Below are 22317 nucleotides of genomic sequence, written 5' to 3'. Positions count from 1 at the left end.
TGATATACATTCACAGAAAAGTACATTAGCATGTATTTGTTTAGATTAACCGCTTGGTCTTCATAACTTTGAAAAAATATAAAGCAGATTGCATGGAGTAAAGTAGAAAAACATTAAAATTCTGTGGAATCATTTGGAGGTTTTACTACTAAAGTCTGAGATGTTCACAAATTAAAAGAGAAAACATCCTACGTACTCTAAAGTTTTAGAAAACAATATTTTTTACAAAAGTAAATGATTATTAGCATTAGATGAGAAAGTAAGCTGAGCCACTGAATCCTTTATTATTGTTTACAAGTTTTTATATATTTTGTGAGGCTAGTAGGTTATTAAATTATTTTAAAAGACAGAAAATTATATATTTAAAATGCTCATTCAAAACATTCCTTGAATATTCTTGAGACAAGGACGATTTTGGTTCAAGTGATATCATATACAGTAAATCTTTGCACATGACATTAAAGGGTACAGAAAATTACAAAACAAATTCCTTGTCAAGAGGTCCAAAATCCAGTGTGAAAATCAGATAATTCTGTAAAAATAATAATAATAAATGAAGTGCTAATTTAAAGCACTTTCCACAATAGTTCATTGAATAAAAGACCTCATTAACTGTAAGGAATAAAGTGTCTTATGTATAAGAAAGAAGATGCTAGGAAGTTTAAGAGGCAACCTCCCACAAAAAAGCAGGCCTGCAAAAGCTGGGACCCTTGAGAGAAGGAAGGCAGCCAAGGTCAGAGCAAAGGAGTGGCCACAGGAAGAAGAGCCCGAGTAGCAGCTATTCACATCTATTTTATTTACCGATCTCTGGCTGTGTGCCATGCACTATGTAAGTATAGATGATAAAACCAAGTCATAAAGTGGTGACCCCACTGTGGGAAGTAGGGGTGTGGACATAAATCATAAATCACAATAATTGATAATAAAACAAATAAATCAATTGCAGTGACCAGTCTATCATTACAAACTAAGACACATTCTCAGAAACACGGGTTGGCAGATCTTTAAGAGCATAAACAGAGGAACCTGCTTGGGACCTGCCTAGGCTCAGGGAAACCCTGGGGAAGCGATGTTGGAATGGAAATGGGCAGATAAGGAGGTGTTATCCAGGTAAAAGGAGGGCAGAGCTAAGTGGAGAACAATCTACACTGAGCTAGGAGCATGTGCAAAGGCTGGAGTGGAGAAAACAAACCAGATAGTGGTACAAGGTGAAGCTTACGTGGGCAGAGGCCAGGTTGTATAGTGCAGCCAGTCTTAAATGCTTGTTTTTATTAAATGCACCTGCTTCCGGTGCCAGCCGGTCTAGGATAGAATCCCAGCACTGTCACTTGCTGGTTATAAACTTCAAGCAAGTTCTTTAATCTTCCTATGACGGCTTTGTTTCATTTATGAAATGAGGGTAATATTATCTGCCCTCGGATGTTGTTAGGATTAAAGGAGTAAAAAACATTAGAGCTTATTATTTATGACATTATTATTTGCAAATATGATTGTTATGTATTACATGTTACCTTATAGTATTATAATACAGAGGTGGGCAAACATAGGTTTACAGTTGTGAGTATACAAAAACAGAGTTTATTTTTGTATATTATATTTTTTATACCAACAACTGTAAACCTACTTTTGCCATACCATGTATAATACTGTTATTTGTTATTTTGATTTTAAAAAATATATATTTTATTGATTTTTTTTTTTACAGAGAGGAAGGGAGAGGGATAGAGAGTTAGAAACATCCTGACCTCCTGGTTCATAGGCACCCCCTACTGGGGATGTGCCCACAACCAAGGTACATGCCCTTAACTGGAATTGAACCTGGGACCCTTCAGTCCGCAGACTGACGCTCTATCCACTGAGCCAAACCAGTTATGGCTATTTTGATTTTTAAAAAATATTTTTTATTGGTTTCAGAGAGGAAGAGTGAGGGAGAGATAGAAACATCAATGATGAGAGCGAATCATTGATTGCCTGCCTCTCCTGCACAACCCCCACTGGGGATTGAGCCCACACACAGGCATGTGCCCTGACCAGGAATCAAACCGTGACCTCCTGGTTCATAGGTTGACTCTCAACCACTGAGCCCTGCCAGCTGAGCTTGATTTGTTTTTATTAAGAGGAGATACTTATATGTTTTTTACTCTGGTGGCAACAGTCCAATCTAGGAAAACACTGATGGTACCAGAGAGAGAGGGGAAAACGTAGGTGAGGTGTCCTTGAATAGGTCAGAGGGGGTGCCATTAAATACTCAGGGGAATTAATGGCTCTTAGGATCAGGGAATGGTGGGGAAAGAAGGGTAGATTTTATTATGGAAAGATGAGGAAATTTTATTCTAATTGCTTTTATTTTCTAAGTGGAATAAGAAGCAAAGTCATCAGCAAGGGGTAAAGATTGAGCAAGGGTTAATGGAGATTTGAAAAAAGAGAAGATAGAAATACTTTTCTGAAAGAAGAGTTAATTGACTACAAAATACAGTGTGATTTCTGGGTGTCCTGAAGAGCCTGCTTGAGGTTTGTAATCATGAATTTAAAGGAAGACTGGCTATGTTCCTTTTATATATATGCTTAGGTGCAGGAACAGAGCATGTGTGAGTTGTTCTTAATCAGTGTTGTCATTTTACCAGGGAAATATGTTGAAGGAAAATGGGACAAAGTGACTGAAAGTATGCTGTGGACTAGAGGTTTGTGTCCACCCAAATTTATATGTTGAAGCCCCATTTGGAGATAGGGTCTGTGTGAAAGTGATAAAGGTTGCATGAGGTCATAAGGATGGGACCCTAATCTGATAGGGTTGGTGTTTTTATAAGCAGAGTAAGAGACACCAGAGTGTCCTCCTGCCTCCTACCTCCCCCTTTCCTTTTCCCTCTCCCTCTCCCAATTTTGCAAGTGCATCAGAAGACAGGCCATGTGAGGACTCCAAGGAAAAGGCAAGCATCTGCAAACCAGGAAGAGTGCACTCAACGGAGACCGAACCCTGTTAGACCTCAATCTCGACTTCCAGCCTCCAGAACTAGAGAAATAAATGTATGTTATTTATGCCACCCAGCCTGCGGTATTTCACTATAGTAGCCAGAGCAGACTATGAAAGACCAGAGCTGTATGTTGGAGGGCAAAAGGGACAGGGTGTCTGAAGGTACATACAAGGAAGTGAATATACTGGACCCTGAAGTCCAGAGAGGAGGGACGTGAACATGGTGGTGGGGTAAATGACAGTACAAGTTAAGTGAGATCAATTGATTGGAAGTCTCAATGCACTTGAGGCATTAGCTGGAAAATAGGGTAGTAGGAAAGATAGATGTTTGACATTGAATTATGGAGGAGTTGTTTACTGGTAATGGTAAGGTCAAGGAATATGACTGTAAACAGAAGACAAATTTGTTGAAGGTGAGAAGTCAGAGAACTGAGAAATCAGGGTATTGAATGAAGTGTCCATGTGGACATTGAAATCACTAAGAATAAATACTGGAAGCTGATGGAGAGAAAGACAGAAATTCAGAAGGCAAAATATTCAAGGGGTGGATATTGATATAAGTACATAGATTTGAGTGGCGTTTGGAAGCAAAATCAACAGGAATTGGTCATGAATTAAAATGAGATGGAGGAAGGCCAGGAAGAGGAGCCATTAAGGATAACTCAGGATAACAGGTTCCCGACTTCAGAGAGTGGATGAATCATGGTAACATTGGTAAGTTAGAGAAGGCTGGGGAAAGATATGTTGAATTTGAAGTGATTTTGGGATATCCAACTACAAATATTGAATACATGGGCTGATATTTTGGTCTGGTGCTCAGTGGAGTGTTCATCCTGGAAATAGATATCTGTGAAGTATCTGGTGATAGGTGGTAATTGAATACATGAGAGTGGTGGCATTGCCTAGGAAGTAAGGGTAGAAAGAAAAGAGAAGTCTAAGACGATGTATTGAATAACTTCAGTATTTAATGAGCAGGCTGAGGGGTATGAGCCTTCAAGGGAGACTGATTGGGAAGGGGAAAGAGAGATAAAGAAAGCAGGAGAATATGCAGTCACAGAAGCCAAGAGAAGAGCGTTTAATATGGAAGGTGTAGCTAATATATGTTGTTAGTTAATGAGGATCCAAATAGGCTGAGACCATAAAAATGTCATTGGATTTAGCGACATGGAGGCCATTGGTGACCTTAGTAAAACTTCTTTAGTGGACTAATGGATGTGGAGGAGAAAGTAGAGATTGGTGACTAAGGCAGAGGAGAAGAAAAGGAGAAATGAAAAAGCAAGGTAGACCACCCTTTGAAGAATTTTGGTTGCTAAAGGGGATGAAAAGAGTGGTACTTGGAGGGATCAATGGGGCTAAGGATGGATATATTTGTAGTATCTTGGTTAATGTATAATTTTATTTTCAAGATGGCAGAAACTTGAGCGTATTTAAACCTTAATGAAATATATATATAATTGGGAACTTAACATAAATTATAGTGGAAAATTAGGAGGGAATGGAATCCTAACTGCAGGTGATGGGATAGATGCTAGTGTAACAGGTGGGAAAGGGAGCGGGCTGGCCCAGGGCGCAGTCTGTCATCTTATTGTGTTCTGTCTTCTCTCTTCCTGGGTGATCTAATCCTTTTTTACAAGAGAGTATTATGGGGGCGGGGTGGGTGCAGTGGGGTTTATGCTCTCAGAGCAGCCGTGAGGAAGGAGGAGAAAACCAGCTCCATCTGCTGCAGGCAGGTGTGTGAGGTATCAGAGAGGAAGGAGCTACCACTTGAGCAGGTAGATTACAGGAGAAGCAGTCTTGCCAGGTTTCTGCTAAGGAAAGGGGGTATTCAGAAAAGACATGGAAAAGGCAGGGGAGTGTATCATTTCTGAGAGCACAATGCAGGGTTTAGGTGGCTCATAATGACTGAGAAAAGGTTTGTTATTGGCAAAAAGAAGACACTTTCCAACCCCAAATGAAGCGGGTTCAGAAGCAGTTTAGCAAAATGGTGGCGGTTACTGTGGAAGACTATAAAGTGAAAGGCAGACCCTTTCTTTGTTCAGGGAATTTGGCTGTAAGAGAAAAAAAGGAAGATGGAATTCAAATTCTATTTGTTTGTTCTCAATAAACCAACTAATGACCTATATGATTTCATTTCCATTTTGTTCTTTAACATGATCTCTATTTATATTGATTTCCTGTACATAATATTTTCCAAAATCCTTTCTTCTGAGCCATTGTTCATGCTTTCCCTCCTGCCCAGAATACCCTGTACATCATTTTTCAGCCTTTTTGAGCACAACACTTTCTAAGACCCATTAAAATCTACCTCTCCACTTTCTATTTGTTTTATGCTTTTTTTTTTCTACTGTGAAATAATGTTTGTTGTAAAACCATTTGGAAAAGACATGAAATTAGCAATTAAAAATAACCCACATAATACTGTCATTTAGATATATCATACTGTATATATTATTTTTAACACTAATACTTCTAAAATTGATAAGTATTTCTGTTCACTAAATATTTATAATAACAAAATTTTAATGACTGCCTAATTTTCTGTGGTATAGATGTAGCATAATTCACATAAACATTCTTCTATTATTAGTTAACTTAGATAATTCCCATTTTTCCTACTGTAAATAAAACATTATCTTTTACATAAATACTTGTCTACAGTTAATAATACCTTTAGGGCAAAAGTCCTTTAGGTAGATTACTTATTCTTACGTTACATATATATTCAAAGGTTATATAAATATTTTAAGGCTCTAGATACCTAGGGGTGGGTTATTTTTCCAGAAAGGCAATAATAAATTATCCTTCTGTAAGCAGCACTTATGAGTCTATAAGGCGCAATTACATTGTCAGCTTAGTATATTTTTTAAAATTCCAGTTTCCTTGTTGGAAAAAAATATCTTTCTATTGGGCTTCTCATCTGCTTTTATTTGATTACTAATATAAGTTGAATATTTTTTCTTATGGTTATTAATCATTGCATTTTTTTCTTTGTATTTCTAGACATGCCCTTTACCCATAAAGGGTAGTACTTTAAATTGAATAGTACAATATAATTTTTAATGTTAATCCTATATAATAAAAGGGTAATATGCAAATCAAACGAACGGCAGAATGACCGGTCGCTATGACGTGCACTGACCGCCAGGGGGCAGATGCTCAATGCAGGAACTGCCCCTGGTGGTCAGTGTGCTCCCACAGGGGAGCCAGAAGCCTGGCCGAAGGCTGGCGAGTGCAGCGGTGATGCCCGCTTCTGCTGCAGCGCTAAAGCTGTCTGACGGCCTGCTTAGGCCTGCTCCCCACAGAGACATCCCCCGAGGGCTCCCAGACTGCGAAAGGGCACAGGCCGGGCTGAGGGACCCCCCCCCCCCACCTGAGTGCACGAATGTTGTGCACTGGGCCTCTAGTCTAATTATAAGATTGTTACATGCTAATTATATTGGCTTTATTATATTTGTTGTTATTTTCATCCTGTTTCCTCCAATAAAATATATTGCACTTATCTGAATCTTTACTGAATTATCTATTCTCATAAGCCCTTTAATTTCTTTCATATTTATCATATATATCAGAGAGATAGGAAGTACCTTAATAAGAAGAATAGGGAATACATCACCACTTGTAGATTAATAATTGATTTTGTGTTATTTGACTTCTAATTTGCTTCTGAGTTCAACAGTATATATGTGCTCATCAAAATATATAACAAATTAACTCATGTGTGTTGATTACCAAAACATTCTAGAAGAATGTATGTATACTTAAAGTCCTAGGGAATAGATGAATTTTCCTGATATTATCTTTGTGTTTGTAGCAAGATTTGGAAAAAATATCCCTGGGCTCTAGTAAAATTATTTCCAAAGTTTTAGGTTTGTATATTAAAGAAACATTGTCTTTTGAGCAAGTTATTTGAATCATAGTTAAGTGAAAGGTGGTGTGAACCACCTGATAAATGATTTTCTTTTTACATCAAGCAACCCAACTTTCCTGAGCATGCCGGCTCTGCAAGGATTTATAGACCCCTGCCTTCCTTCATGCTGGAGTTACCTCGGCTTCCCGTGTGATGCATTCCAACGCCTTCGTCTGGAGGTTAAGGCATTCCTTGATCAGGGATAGATCTGATTGCTACTCAGCCCTGGAATTCTTTATAAAATTCCAGAACGTGGGCTAGAAATTGACTTAGAGAATCCAATAAAGTTGCAAGTCTTGGCAGTCATCCAAGCCAAATTTATAGACTGGAAGAAATATGGGCTCTCCATTGTTCTCTTTTTCACCTTTCTGGGGTTTCTTTTGTGTGTGTGTGTGAGTGTGTGAGTGTAAATCTATCATTTCGCTGACACTGGAGTGGAAAGAACCATTGAGGGAATCCAGCGAAAGAATTTTCACTTTGGATCTTCCCTGGTTTTTCCGAACTTTGACCCAAACCTACTCCAAGAGTGACTTTCTTCTCCCTCTGTGGGATGTTGGTGTCATAAAATGAGAAGTTGTTCTGAAAATGTATTATGCTGGTCTAATAGCTGACGTGCACATTTGCCAGCTAGGTACAACCTCCAAAACCCTTGGCTCTGTGGGAGCCTCCTTCTTGAGGGACCATCGGAGAAAATGTGACCGTTTATATTATCTCTGTTCATTTTATGAAATGGTAATGGGGCAAGAAAACAAGTTCCGAAGCCTCCACCGACTTCAGTCTGTGTGTGTGTCCTGGTGCTCTCGTACGTGGAGATCCAAGCAGTCCGCCCGTATCTGATGGTTGCAAACTTATCTTGTTCTTACAGAATGGCTTTGCTGTTGTGAGGCCCCCAGGCCATCACGCTGAAGAATCCACAGCCATGTAAGTACCAGGGACTGTTGCCCATCTCCGAGCGCCACGGTTCCTGGCAGTCACCTGCCCCGTGCATGTCTCTGAAGCCTCTAATTGTTAGCAGATGGAATGAAAAACCTTGCGAGGTACTCCCAGAAGCAGATTTATGGCTTCAGAGATCATATAGCATTTTTAAAAATGCTCTGAACATTATTTATAATGGTTTTCCCGGCTGATTTGCTTTCTTATTTCTCTGTTCTTCTCTATTCCGCAGGGGGTTCTGCTTTTTTAATTCAGTTGCAATTACCGCCAAATACTTGAGAGACCAACTAAATATAAGCAAGATATTGATTGTAGATCTGGTATGTATTCCTGGCCAGAGCTGCATTTTCAATGACTCGAGATAAAAGGGAGTGCATTTGTATTTCTCTGTTAGGTTGTCTTGCTTTTAGCACTTGCAAACAACTGAAGGGCGGGTTTCCTTTGAATGTGGAAACTCATTAAATTCAGGATTGCAGTTCTGAAACCATAAACATTCACGTTTCACTTTCATGGTGTTAACTGCAATTTAATGAGAAGAAGGCGCAGATCAGGGCAACTTTTATGATCCTTAAATGAATTGATACTTCCACAGTTAAAATAACCCAACAGAACCTGAATTTACTTTTCCCTACAGAATATAGACTTTAAGCAGTCAGATGTGCTGGAAAGAATGCTGTTGCTTTGGTAACCAATTGGCCACTTCCCTTGGTTAGCAATCATGTTGCTTGTTGTGCAACAGTGGTATTATTAAAACAAGTCAGCATGTCATTCTTTCTGAAAAGAGCTCGGATCATGGATGCCAGTTTGGGATGACTCCCGGCAGGGACCCCGAGTGATTAAAAGTCACAGGCATTAGATTAGTCTTGCGTTTTAACATGATCCATTCTTACACAATACAGTTATAATTTGTTTAACAAATGGTTTGTTTAAATGCAGATGACACTTGGCATGTTGTCTATAGTATATTCATGAATAATGAGCTGGAGATCTGCCCCATCCGAAAGGACCAGCCCAGGAAAGGGCGAAGGAGAGCTGACTGGTGATTTATGAGCCCCGTTTTCGGTTTGCCTCCAGTTCATGAGGAGGTGTAATAGGTTGTCTGACAAAGCATAGACAGGAAATGAACCCTGGCATCCAAAGCGAACCTGCTACATCTGCACTTAATTAATTTTTGCAGGTGATAAAAGATTTAAAGGCAAAATATGTTAAAAGTTTTTTTGAAGTGCAAGGCTTAATAGTCTAAATCTTGTTCATATCTGCACTCATAATTAAATCTTATTGGTAAGTCGTGGCCTCCCCGTCCAGCCCTCCGATTCAGTTAAGCAGGCACACCAAAGGGTTGAGAGCACAAACAAAGCCATGTGAAGAAATACTCAGTTAAGTTAAAACGGAGATAAAAGGAACGGCAGGCTGATAAACATTTCTAGTGCTCAATAAGAATTAACCTTTTCCACGTACAGTATCGGAGCCTTACTGCAGTCGCTTTGGTGCTGAGATATTGAAAGCCAACTTTGTTATTTTCCAACCATGCTTAAGTTTCAATGTAAGTCATAGTTCACCGCTAAAGAAATGTGTTGAAGGCCTAGACATACCACAGCAGCAAGGTCTTAAAACTTAAAAAGGAAGACATCAGTAGCCGTTTTCCCATGTATATACAAAGTGACATTTGAAATAATTATTAGCTTGCATATTTACCGGTAAAAGAGAGCAAGTTAAAAAAATAATAGGCTTCTAATACTGTTAAGTTCTGTTAGAAAGATGAGCAGAAAACTTGAAGGAAGGATGGCAGATGAAGACCAAGGACTGTGGGAGAATGTTTCTAAGTTTTCTAAATTTATCAAAATTATGGGGGAAGAAGATTGATAAACTGTTTATCCTATCCTTAAGAATCTCCTACTATTACTTCCTAAGGAATCTCTTCTGCTACCATTTATGGTTCTATGAAGATGATCAGTAACTGTTGAGTCCCTATGAAAACACATTTGTGACATCCATACTCTATAAAGCCGTGGTCGGCAAACTGCGGCTCGCGAGCCATATGCGGCTCTTTGGCCCCTTGAGTGTGGCTCTTCCGCAAAATACCACGGCCTGGGCGAGTCTGTTTTGAAGAAGTGGCGTTAGAAGAATAAGTTTAAAAAATTTGGCCCTCAAAAGAAATTTCAGTCGTTGTACTGTTGATATTTGGCTCTGTTGACTAATGAGTTTGCCGACCACTGCTCTAAAGTAATGCATTTTGCAATGGACTTAAAAGCTAAACTGTTAGGTTATGGTAGATGGATATTTTGCACCTTGGAGGATTTGTCTGTAAAAGTTTTATTTTGTACATTAATATAAGAATAAAAACTGCTGGAGATAATTCTATATGATTTATAAATAAGTTGCTTGGTAGCTCCAAGGAGTATCCTGTAAGATGACTGGCCTTTGATTATGAATTAGCTCCATTATCCAATGATAAAGGATACTGATGTCCCAGCAGGCTGTAGTAGAGAAGTTTTTGTTTCAAATTCTCTAAATATATGAAGTCCTGTCCAAAGGGTTGCCTCTGAGATCACCACCAGCCTGACTTTCACGGCGTCCAAATCCTGCAGCTGCAGGGATACTTTGAGGAAATTCCCCTGTTCCTCCCAGCTGCTGAGAAGGAAGTTTTAAAGTGCCACGTGGCTCAGAGACATCCGTTCTCCCTGGCTGACAGGTCTGCCCTGTCAGTTAGCAAAAGAGAAGAAGGGAAGGTTCTCCAATGGCAAAAGAACTTCATTTCTGACTATCCAAAGTCACTGATTTTAGCTAATCAGCATGAGCTGGCTCCAAAAATTCTTGGACCACCAGAAGACAAAGCTACTCTGTTGTCCAGCAGCTAGTTTCTGCATTTTTACCTGCCTGGTAAATTGAGAGTCAGAGGTCTAATTCACCTCCTTTGGGGGTCACGGCCAAGTTCAGAGGCATTGAGTATCTGAGGCAGGAATGATTCTAATTGATCGGTGGAGCGTATTCATTCCAGTTCTCCCTCTGGGGAACATTCCAGAAACATTCAGATTGGTGAGGAGAAGAAGCAGGTATACTTGCTTTTCAATTCACAAGACACTGGTCACTGTGTTCAGGGTTGAACCTGTTCTAGAAGTATGATTTGCCTGCATGACTCAGGTAGCTTTTATTTAATGTGAACTTCACTTTGAAAATAATGTGTTTGGGGCTTTCTTTTTCTTTAATGTATTTTTATTGATTTCAGAGAGGAAAGGAGAGCGGGAGAGAGAGAGAGAGAAACATCAATGATGAGAGAGAACCATTGATCTGCTGCCTCAGGCACACCCATTACTGGGGATTGAGCCAGTAACCCAGGCATGTGCCCTTGATCAGAATCAAACCTGGGGTCCTTCAGTCCACAGGCTGACACTCTACCCACTGAGCCAAACCGGCGAGGGCTGGGCTTTCTTTATAAAAGTCACTTCGGTTGTCAAAATGGGGCATTTCCATGTTGATCAAATACCAACCTTGACCAAAGAATTGTCACAAGTGCTAATACTAAATACTTATAAGTGATAACTTTAGCTGATAGACTATATGATTTATTCAAAGCTATTTTAACATTTTAATACGACATATTGGTCCTAAATTCTTACATAGAATAAATTTTTGCAGTATATTTTTGAGCATTCAAACATTGAAATGATTTTCAGCATTTTCCAGAAAGTCTTATACAGTACACAAGGTTTATTTTTAGGCTTTTAATGATTCAATTAATTTCATTAGTATAGTACTTTCTCACAATCACCAATGATTTTCTTATATTAGTCTAGTGTAGTAAATACTCAGATCATACCTTAGCATTTATTACCTTATATGAATATTTTGCATCAAAGAAAGCTGAAACAAGTATATATATATATATATATATAGTTCTATTTTCATGGTTATATTATGTTGTTAACCAAAACAAAAGACATATTCTTACCTTTAACTCTTAATGTCTTGAATATGGAATTGAGAATTATCTAAATATTTTTAGAATGCATTTGTGTATTTCAAGAAAAAAAATGTCTGTTGAAACTTTTTTCTGCTGTGGGCAAGACTATATTTCTTATTCAGAAATGTATACAATAATAAGTGCCCAACACATTTTTCAAGAACAAATGATTTTATATCTAAGACAGAGGATCATCTTTTATTTGACATTCTTAAATAAACTTTTAAAACATCACTAAAGAAACAAAAGTAATCAAGGCAATATATTTTCAGTTTTCAAAGTATGGATGCATTTCGGCCCAGAGGAACATTTTCCTTACAATACTAAGTAAAAATTCTATCATGTAGTAGAAATGCAAACATTCCTGTTGTTTTTCAAGTTTTTTTTGTTCATCCTCTTGGTATCCAGTAGCAATCTCAAAAGACATTTGGCTGAAACTTGCATTTTTGTTCACATAAAGGAAAATAGTTTTGCTATCTCCCCCATTCCTTTCCTTTGAACATTCAGAAATCTAGGAATGATATATTTTAAGTAAGCTATTTGTTTTCTTGATGTGTATGCCTTGAGCTAGAACAAGTTTCTGGAATGATGCACATCTTCCCCAATGGTTTGTGATTCCCTAATTGATTTGGATTCATGCGCTACATAAAAGGGAGAGAGGATTAGTATATGTTTACAGTGTGGAGAGCAAGCTCAGTGCAGGCTGAATTTCAGGACCACCACAGGGAGGCCTTAGTGGTGTCTAGTGAGGGAGTTCTGGGCTGGAGGTTGAAGTGGAGACAAGTTATATGAATGTCAATAAGGAGCAGTAATGACCACCAATCTTACTTCACAGGTTTGCTAAGAGGATCAAAGAGATAATGAATGTAAGTTAACAATATAATGGTTATGAGTTTGGCCTTTGGAGTAAGAGGTGGATTCAAGACCAGTCTTGCAACTTTTTCTCTGTATAGCCTTAGTAAGTTACTGAAACTCTCTGAGTCTCAGTTTACTTTTTTTTTTTTTAGAAATTAGCAATTATTTTATTTACTAATTTAAAATACCATAGGAATAATACCATATGCATCATAAGATTAAGTAAGTCGTGCAAGGTATTTAATGTAGTGCCTGACCCCAAAATTGTAGGAATCATTGTTGAAAATAGTATGATTCTTACTGATATAAAATTAAGTACTATGTAAGTATATAGTTATGAGTGACCAAAATTTTGTATAAGAGAACTTGAAACTATACATGTTGCATACACATATAGCAGTAATCTTATATTGAATACAGATATATAGATTGTTCACTTTTAAGAGTCATCTATTTTATTTTTGTTCAGGAGGTATTAGGGTGTATATTAATTGAGGTATTGTAGTGAAGACATGCTAAAAATGCTATTAGTTTCATTTATCCCATTTCTTTGGCAATTCCATCATATATCTATATCATAAAACAAATTAAAAAAAGAACTGTTAAGTTTTGAATTGTTATCATTTACAAATGTTCGGAGAATTTTTTATCTACTAAAATGACGAAGGTTTTTTGTTGCCTTGTTTTTGGAAGAGGGAATGGTGTAGGGAAAGAAAAAAAGAGGAGGAAGGAGGCTGGGAGGAGAGCCATGCTATAATATTAAAATTAGGCACATTGGACAAGATTGCATAAAGCCCCATGCCATCTTTCTGCTTCAGACCAAATGATTTAATAGCTAATGAGCTCATGCTCCTGTGTCTTTGACTTGCCGTCACGATTTTACCAAAATAAAGTATGAAGTCCTTTTTGCATCTGGCATCTCTTTTGAAGTGATTCTAACTGCTGAGGGATTGCTAACTGAACTGAACGCTTCAAGAAAGCCAATTTACTCAGCTGGTTGCAAAGCCTTTGACCTTAATGGTGGGACTTGGCAAATCAATGCATACACGTATGTTTAGTGTTCTGTCAAGAATTGCAAAAATGCTCTGTAAGCCATAGATCCTTCTGCAAAATACTAGTTTGTAGTTTAAACATTAGTCTTTCTTCAGAGGCCAATGAGGCTAGTTAATTAAGCCTGAGGGGTTATGAACTGTTGGCAGTTAATAAGTCATAAAATTCCTCCATAAAACAGGATGCGAGATTCCATCACTGAAGCAAAGAGTACAAAGGGCCGGTGTATAAATATCTAATTGTACCAAAGGACTGGGCTTTCTCAATGACTGCTCATCTGGAGTCTCCAGGGCATGTTCGCTGTGGTTTCCTGATTTTTAGAAGCCAGTTTAAAAAATGAGTGCATTAAAGGGTAATTTGCCTGAAAGTTCAGGAAGTAAAGGGGGTGGTGTGGAAGCAAGCTGAAGGGGAGAGAGAAAGAGGACATAGGGAAAGGACAGAAAATGAGAAGGAGGGTGGGGTGGAAAGACAGGGAACTCAAAATCAGAAAAGTTGTCTCCACGCAGAGTTAGACATGACGGTATTTGTCATCTGTTTTCTTTTCCCTGTAGGATGTTCACCATGGAAATGGTACACAGCAGGCCTTTTATGCTGACCCCAGCATCCTGTACATTTCACTCCATCGCTATGATGAAGGGAACTTTTTCCCTGGCAGTGGAGCCCCAAATGAGGTTCGGTTTATTTCTTTAGAGCCCCACTTTTATTTGTATCTTTCAGGTAATTGCATTGCATGATTACCCATAATTTTCTTGTCCTTTGCTGGTGTTTTAAATTACACGAGATTACTGGCTTGTCCCACGGGAGCAAGAACCAGTGCAGAACAAGTGCATAACCCAGAGCACTGGTTGTCAAGCAAGGGTGGGCTGATTTGACATTTTGTTTGATGTTTATTTCAAGAGCTCACATGTGTTTGTTTTCCCCTCTTCTTGCTTTCTTCCTTGTGCCCTCATCTCCCCACCGTGGTGTGATTTTTCTCTTCCCAGGTTGGAGCAGGCCTTGGAGAAGGATACAACATAAATATAGCCTGGACAGGTGGCCTTGATCCCCCCATGGGAGATATTGAGTACCTTGAAGCATTCAGGTTGGTACTTCTTTCTATGAAAGTGGCAAATTAGAAAACAAATGTCAATGGAAACAATACCAAACAGAAAACAGAAGTGTAAATTTTTAACTAAGGTAAAGTAGCTAAAGGAGCCTTCCATCAAAGCTTCAAATATTATATCGTTTGGGGACCTGAATATTGCTACAAAGCAGTAAGGAATACATGTAAGAAAAAGGGTACATCAACATCTAGATGTATCTTTGATGAATATCTTCTCCCATTCAGTAGATTGTCTTTGTTTTGTTGATGGTTTCCTTAGCTGTGCAAAAACCTCTTTAATTTGATGTAGTCCCACTTGTTTATTTTTTTCTTATGTTTTCCTTGCCATGGTGTGCGTGTGTGTGTGTGTGTGTGTGTGTGTGTGCGTGTGTGTGTCAAAAACATTATGAAAAGCAATGTCAAAGAGTTAACAGCTTATGTTTTCTACATGTGTCTGTTCAGTTTCCCCACACCATTTATTGAAGAAACTGTCCTTACCACATAGTAAAATCTTGCCTCCTTATCCTATATAATAAAGAGGAAATATACAAATTGACCATCACTCCAACACACAAGATGGCCACCCCCATGTTGTCAAAGATGGCCACCCCCATGTGGACATAAGATGGCCGCCCAAGATGGCCAGCAGGGGAAGGCAGTTGTGGGCGATCAGGCCAGCAGGGGAGGGCAGTTGGGGGAGACCAGGCCTGCAGGGGAGGACAGTTTGGGGCGACCAGGCCAGTGGGGGCAGGCAGTTAGGGGCAACCAGGCTGGCAAGGGAGGGCAGTTAGGGGCAATCAGGCCGGCAGGGGAGCAGTTAGGCGTCGATCAGGCTGGCAGGGGAGTGGTTAGGGGGTGATCAGGCTGGCAGGCAGAAGCGGTTAGGGGCAATCAGGCAGGCATGCAGGCGAGTGGTTGGGAGCCAGTAGTCCTGGATTGTGAGAGGGATGTCTGACTGGGATGTCCACCAGGATCGGGCCTAAATGGGCAGTCGGACATCCCTCGAGGGGTCCCAGATTAGAGAGGGCACAGGCTGGGCTGAGGGACACCCCCCCCCAATTCACGAATTTCGTGCACCCAGCCTCTAGTTTATAGATTAAATGACCATATAGACAAGGGTTTATTTCTGGGTTCTGTATTCTGTTCCATTGATCTATGTGTATGTTTCTTATGCCAATACCATGCTGTTTTGATTACTATAGCTTTATAATATAGTTTGATATCAGGTAACATGATACCTCTAACTATTCTTTCTCAAGATTGCTGTGGCTATTCAGGATTCTTTTGTGGTTCCATAAAAATTTTAGAATTTTTTGGGTTTTTTTTAGTTCTTTGGAAAATCTCATTGGTATTTTGATAGAGATTTTATTGCGTCTATAGATTGCTTTGGGTGGTATGGACATATTAATGATGTTAATTCTTCCTATACATGAACACGGTATATCCTTCCATTTATTTGTATCTTCGTTATCTTATAGTTTTCCAAGTATAGGCCTTTTACCTACTTGGTTAAATTTATTCATAGGTATTTTATTATTATTAATTAAAAATATAAATTAAAAAAGACCTCATTGTAGTTATATAGGTATATTGGCCAATGGCCCGGTCATGCTCTCCCTGCAAAAAAAAAAAAAAAAGAGGCAAACAAAAAGATTTCATTATTAAGTAGTTCTGGAAAATTCTGCTATTATAACATACAACATGATTTAGAATGGACATTAATTAGCATCTTAAATGCTCTGAGAAGTCCTTTGCTACTTATTTAACTTTGTTGAACAGACATATTCCAAACTTCATTGGACTGTAGAATCCTAGCTATTGTACCTCCTAGCATTCTTGGTTCTGAGCAGCTAGCTCACTTTTGGAGCATTGGACTAGGCATTTTCATTTCATGGTAGAGTATAGGATGTTCCTTCTCCTAATAGGTATGATTTCCCTCTCACATTAAAACATCAACTGATAATTGTGTGTGTGTTTTTTTCATTTTATCTACGAAATGTAGGCAGTAATTGAAATGTAGATTTATATATACACATTGCCTTCCGCTTTTTTTCTAAGCAAAGAACTGTTAAAATTAATTTAAGCAAGAAATACAACTAATTAAAAGCATTCTTTTGGGTATGGGTTTTAAAATAAACATTTATTCTCTGGAATTAAAAATAATAGTCCTTGGAAAGGTCTCTGTTTTAAGGAGAAATCAGATTGCATCAATATGTGTCTCACTTGCAAGATTTTAGATTTTAACCTATTGGTAATGTATCATTTTTGGATATTTTATTTAGTAGAAAGTAAAAGCAAACAACTACATAATAAATTTTAGAAGCCGTATTTTTTGTGAAATTTACCACTTATAAATTCCCAAGGAGAAAATCCTGTTGATGCATTTAAAACTGAAGGAAACAATAGGGCAGTGATTTAATAAGCAAAGTTTTGGTGGGTTTATGCTGTTCTATCTACCATGCATACTTCAATTTCTAATTTGAGTCATTTCTCATTCAAAAGCCAGTGCAGGAAAAATTATTAAAATTTTCTATTTTCAAGAGAACACATTAAAAACAAATATATTTGAGATACAAAGGACAATTCTAGTCATATTCTAGATTTGTATTTTGGGAGAAAAAATATATAATAATATTATTGAAAAAAGCAGAAATAAGTTTATTTACTTTAAAACTTGGGTTGTCCATGAAGATTTTATGTTAATTAGCAGTAAAACTAAAAAATTATATTAAGAAACCATAGTGATTTCAATGTTAAGAATTCCTTTTTTTTTTTTTCTAATTGTATTGATTTTCAGAGAGAGGAAGGGAAAGAGAGAGATAGAAACATCAATGAAGAGAGAATATTGGTTGAGCTGCCTCCTGCACACCCTCTGCTGGGGATGGAGTCCCCAACTCAGGGCATGTGCCCTGACCAGGAATTGAACAGTGACCTCCTATTTCATGGCTCAACGCTTAACCACTGAGCCAAGCAAGCTGGGCTATATTTTGTACTTACTGTTCTCACATGGCAAAATGAGTGATCAAGATTTTTTTAAAAGAACCCTTTTGAATATTAACAATTTCATTAAATAGTGTGAAAACAGATATTAAGTATACATTATTGTTTTTTGGTTGAAATGGTAAGTGAATCAAATGCCCCTGAAATTTACTAAATGTCCTTAAGAATGGCACCTTCTCTTTGCCTGTAATATACACACATATTAGCAAACTTTTCTAAACTTTTCGGTACAGTCACATATCTAAACTTAATTAGAGGAGCAGCACTATTATTTAGCTAGACTGCAGAAATGTAAAATTGTGGCTTTTAATATTCATAGTTTTTAAGAACCATATTTAAATCATAGTAATTCTTTTAATTTTGAACAGTTTGCTATTTAATGTATATGGCTAGAAAAACTTGTGAACATGTTATGAAGGAATCAACAAAGTAAGTCAGGTTCGATTCTGGTCTAGGACACTTACCTTGGTTGCAGATTTCTCCCCTGCCCCGGCTCAGGGCATGTGCAAGAGACAACCAATCAATGTGTTTCTATCACATAGATATTTCTTTTTGTCTTTCCCTCTCTAAAAATCAATGGGAAAAATATCCTTGGGTGAGGATGGATATATATATATTGATTGATTAGATATTATATGCCAGGCACCATGGTAAGCACTTGGAATTCAGAACTGACTTACTCTTAGAGAACATGATAGAGGTTATACTTTATGTTCTAGAGAACAGATGTACTTAGACACACAGAGAGAACCCTTCTTGAAGGGTTTCAGGAAAGGCTTCATCAAGTATTGTTTGAGTAGTGCTTTCAAGGTTGAGTGGGCGTTTTCAAGGGGAAAAGGAATTGGAGTAGGGCAGATTCATACTGGCAGGGAGAATAGACTGAAAATCATGGAGTCGTGAACTGGTCATGCTCTGTTTGCTCAAGGCCATTAGGGTGGGATTGTGTGGCCAGAATATGGATAATACCTCATAAAGTGTTTTTCAGGGAAAGAATTGCCAATCTAACTGTATAAATTTCTTTCTAATATGGGGCCTTAATGAAATAGTATCCCAAATAATTTTGATGTAGTATTATTTATCCTTCTTAATACAACCATTGTTTCCCCAGTATGGAAATTAAAGATCCTTCTGGCTTCTGTGTATAGGTGTAAGATATGGAGGTGGTGGTGGTGGGGGGGCGGAATAAATGGTGCTTTTTCTTTTCTTAAATTTTAGTTGTTTCTGGACTGTGATGAGTATTTTGGAAGGGGTGGCCTCTCTCTGTGAAACTACATTTATAGTGGGATATAAGATGGTTGCTCATTTTCCCAGCCAAAATGTGTTACCTATATTGCCCTGTGATTTCTATTATGTCTATGGCAAACCAAACATTTTCATGTTTGTTATAAGTTTTAAAGATAATTTTAAAAAACATGATGGAATATCTAAATTAGTTCAGATATCTAGTTATTTCTTCCATGCAGTTAATCATTTGTCCCTGAAATAATGGAAGGATATGCTTAAGATTTTTCACAAGAGTTTTCAAAATATTCAGTAATATCAAATATCTCTTATGTTCAACTAAAATATATTTCAAGGTTACCATTTTACAAAATAATTATGGCTATTTTTATTGAGGTCTTACATGCCAAGTCCTAGATTAGAAATTTTATAGACATTATGGCTGATTCTTAAGTGGTTTGTATGAACCACAGAACTACTAATTGGAAGGGTCATGATGTGAACTCAGTTTATGGCTCTGAGATCTTTGCTCTTTTATTCATGCCAGACGGCTACTCTTCTGCTGCTCATGATTCAAAAGGCTCAGGAGCAGTAGAGCACAGTGAACTTTGAATGAAACATAAGCCCTCTCCCCCCTGACCCAAGTCACAAATGCTTAGTATGCATCATGGCAAAGAAGAGCTATTAAACATGGGCTGAATGAATCAATGAAAAAAATGAATGAGTCAGAAGAGGGTAGACATTATGCTGACTCTAAGAGAAGCATTGGGAACTCCTGGTATTAAGTGAGTCTAGCAAAAGTCTGAAGGAGCTATGTGAAACGTAACTATCTCTTGGCCCCTGGAGGAGTATTGTTTGCAAAGAACTCTAAATATCCATTCATTTGCTTATAACAATGTCAGATGTCTTCTCTTCATTCAACAAATAATTTAGCTGAATGCCTGCTCAGTATTCTCTGTTCCAATCACTTCAAAAGATTATTCAACTGGTTTTGTTTTATCTATAATCTCTAAATGATCACTGAATAGGTTATTTTATTTTCAGTTGCTAGACATTACAAAAGAGATAATGTGATAATTGAATGCAACCCCACAATAAACTATCCATTCCAAATACCACAAAGTGGCACCCCTAGAAAAAAACCCCAAATTCCATATAATTATCCAAGCATTTGCACCACTCGAAGTTATTATTATCATCTAGTTATACAATTAGTTATTTAATGGCTAGCTTCACAACTAGACTACAAACTACAGAAAGATAGGGTGTTTATTCTATTCCAGAATGTGGCACAATGCAAGTACCTAGGAGACCTTCCTGGTAGTTGCTCAGTGAATACTGAATAGGTTATTTTAAAGATTACCTATTTGATTAAAAGTCCAGCAAATATTAAAGTGATTATTTATATATGGACATTTAAATAGTTTGTATACCATGGGCATGAGACAATATGTATTTTATAATTAAACCTAAAGAGGAAAACAGCTCCAAGTGTTTAAAAAAATGAGTAGTCATTTCCAATGTAGAAGCAAGATATTAGTAGTTCTTGAAATTCTCCCTATTTTATTGAAAAACTAAATGAGTGAATGAATGTTATCCTTGTGTGACTTTTTATATAAGAGAAGATGTACAAACACCTTAAATTCGGAGGGTTTTGATGAAATAATAAATGGCTCATTTGGTACACAATGAGAATGGTCCAGGAGAGTAGCACAGAGCTGTTGATCTGGGTTCCTTTGATGCAGACATGTTGTGATTTAACAAGGCACAACTCCTCAAGCCAGTGTGTTAGAGTCCATAGTTGCCGTAATTATTTATCCAAAATATTTTGTGCTTATAAATGTAGCTTTTGCTAAAATACTTTTACCTTATAACCAATTGGAATATTTAAAATTAGAATATTCATCACAGAGTCAAAGAGTTGAATCAGTTGAGCACATAAAAACAGTCCAAACAGCCTATTTTCTTTCTCCTTTCCTGTCTTTAGTTCAGACTTGTTTCCTTTAATAATAGAAGCAAATTTAAAATCCATTAATACAGAATTGTGACTTGAAACTTGACTAGATAGCATGTCTATAAATGGCCAATTCTTTTCTAAGTGTGGCATCTTTAAAATAGGAACCATAGTTTTTTATGATTTCTCCCCTGCTCATGGCAAAAAAAATTAATAATAATGTATTTAATTGAATAGCAGGGGATAGAGTCCTATTGTCATGTTCATAGAGCAAATGTTCTTCAAAGAACTAGTCAATAATGGTCAGCTGGGAGTTTTCTTAGAGTGGCTGGGTTTAGCATGGAATGATGGTAGATAATTTGGGGTAGGGCACATAAATAAGTGCATTATTTTATTTTTATCTCCTTGTTATTTTATCAAACATATCATTTTTCTAATTAATTTTAAAGCACTGACTTCTGAATATTCTTGTCACCTGCATAGACTAAAGAGAAGGTTGCTAAATTCTGTCTGAGAAATGAGATGGGACCATAGAAAACATGTATTGTTGATAATGACAACTAGTAAATTTTTATGGTTATTATTCTCATTTATATTATATTTTAACTAGGGGCCCAGTGCACGAATTCGTGCACCTTGAAAGGAACTGTGTGCCACGAGGCTGTGGTAGGCACAGGGGCAGGTCTTGGCCCATCCTCCGTGCCCTGGCCCGGCCCCTCCTGCCACGGCCTCCAGTCGGCCCCGCTCACACCCACTGAGAACACGGAGCGATTGGGGCCAGAGCAGAGTGATTGGGGCCAGCTCCAGTAGCGGTTGCAAGCGGGGCCAGTGCAGGTGCCAGTGTGGCTGCTGCCCCGATAGCCCCTCAGGAGCAGGGGGAGGTGCAGAAGCCCTCAGGGGTGATTGGGGCCAGCAGCCACTGCTCACACCCACTGACTGCTCCAAGCGATTGGGACTGGTGCTGGGAGCTGGCAGCGGGTGTGAGCGGGGCCAGCGCCAGAGCAGGACTGTGGCACGTGGGAGCAAAGAATTTTCAGTAACCACCAGAGGCTTGCCCCGATGACAGCGACCGGTGCCTCACCTTGGTCTGGCACCCCCGTTCACCTGCTCCATCATCCCACTGTGGCCGATGCCCGCCATGTTCCGCACGCGCCCCCTGGTGGTCAACGCATGTTATAGCAACGGTTCGGTTGTTCTGCTGTCCGGTCTATTTGCATATTAGGGTTTTATATAGATAGATGTAATTTCATGCTAACCGAATGGAAAGTATTGCCACTGTAAAAATAATGACATACTACAATGATACCAATAACATAGTAATATAGAACATTCATTAAGGTCTGAATATTTGCTAGTTGCTCAGTTCTTTTCATCATTATCAGTT

General features: G+C 38.2%; 1 protein-coding gene across 1 annotated transcript in view; it reads left to right on the top strand.

Moving 5' to 3' along the window:
- Positions 1-22317, top strand: part of HDAC9 (histone deacetylase 9) — a gene marked incomplete at its 3' end in the record, with an annotated part of 637805 nt that overhangs the window by 467044 nt on the left and 148444 nt on the right. Inside the window, exons 18-21 of the mRNA XM_079785596.1 lie at positions 7744-7799; positions 8044-8131; positions 14229-14348; positions 14661-14758. Of these exons, the coding sequence (XP_079641722.1) occupies positions 7744-7799; positions 8044-8131; positions 14229-14348; positions 14661-14758 (362 nt within the window). The remainder of the gene's footprint in view (positions 1-7743; positions 7800-8043; positions 8132-14228; positions 14349-14660; positions 14759-22317) is intronic.

The sequence above is a fragment of the Cnephaeus nilssonii genome (genome assembly GCF_951640355.1).
Source record: "Cnephaeus nilssonii genome assembly, chromosome: 12".
In the NCBI taxonomy this organism is placed as follows: domain Eukaryota; kingdom Metazoa; phylum Chordata; class Mammalia; order Chiroptera; family Vespertilionidae; genus Cnephaeus; species Cnephaeus nilssonii.
The sequence above is the reverse complement of the archived record's forward strand: the minus strand, read 5'-3'. Positions and strand labels throughout refer to the sequence as shown.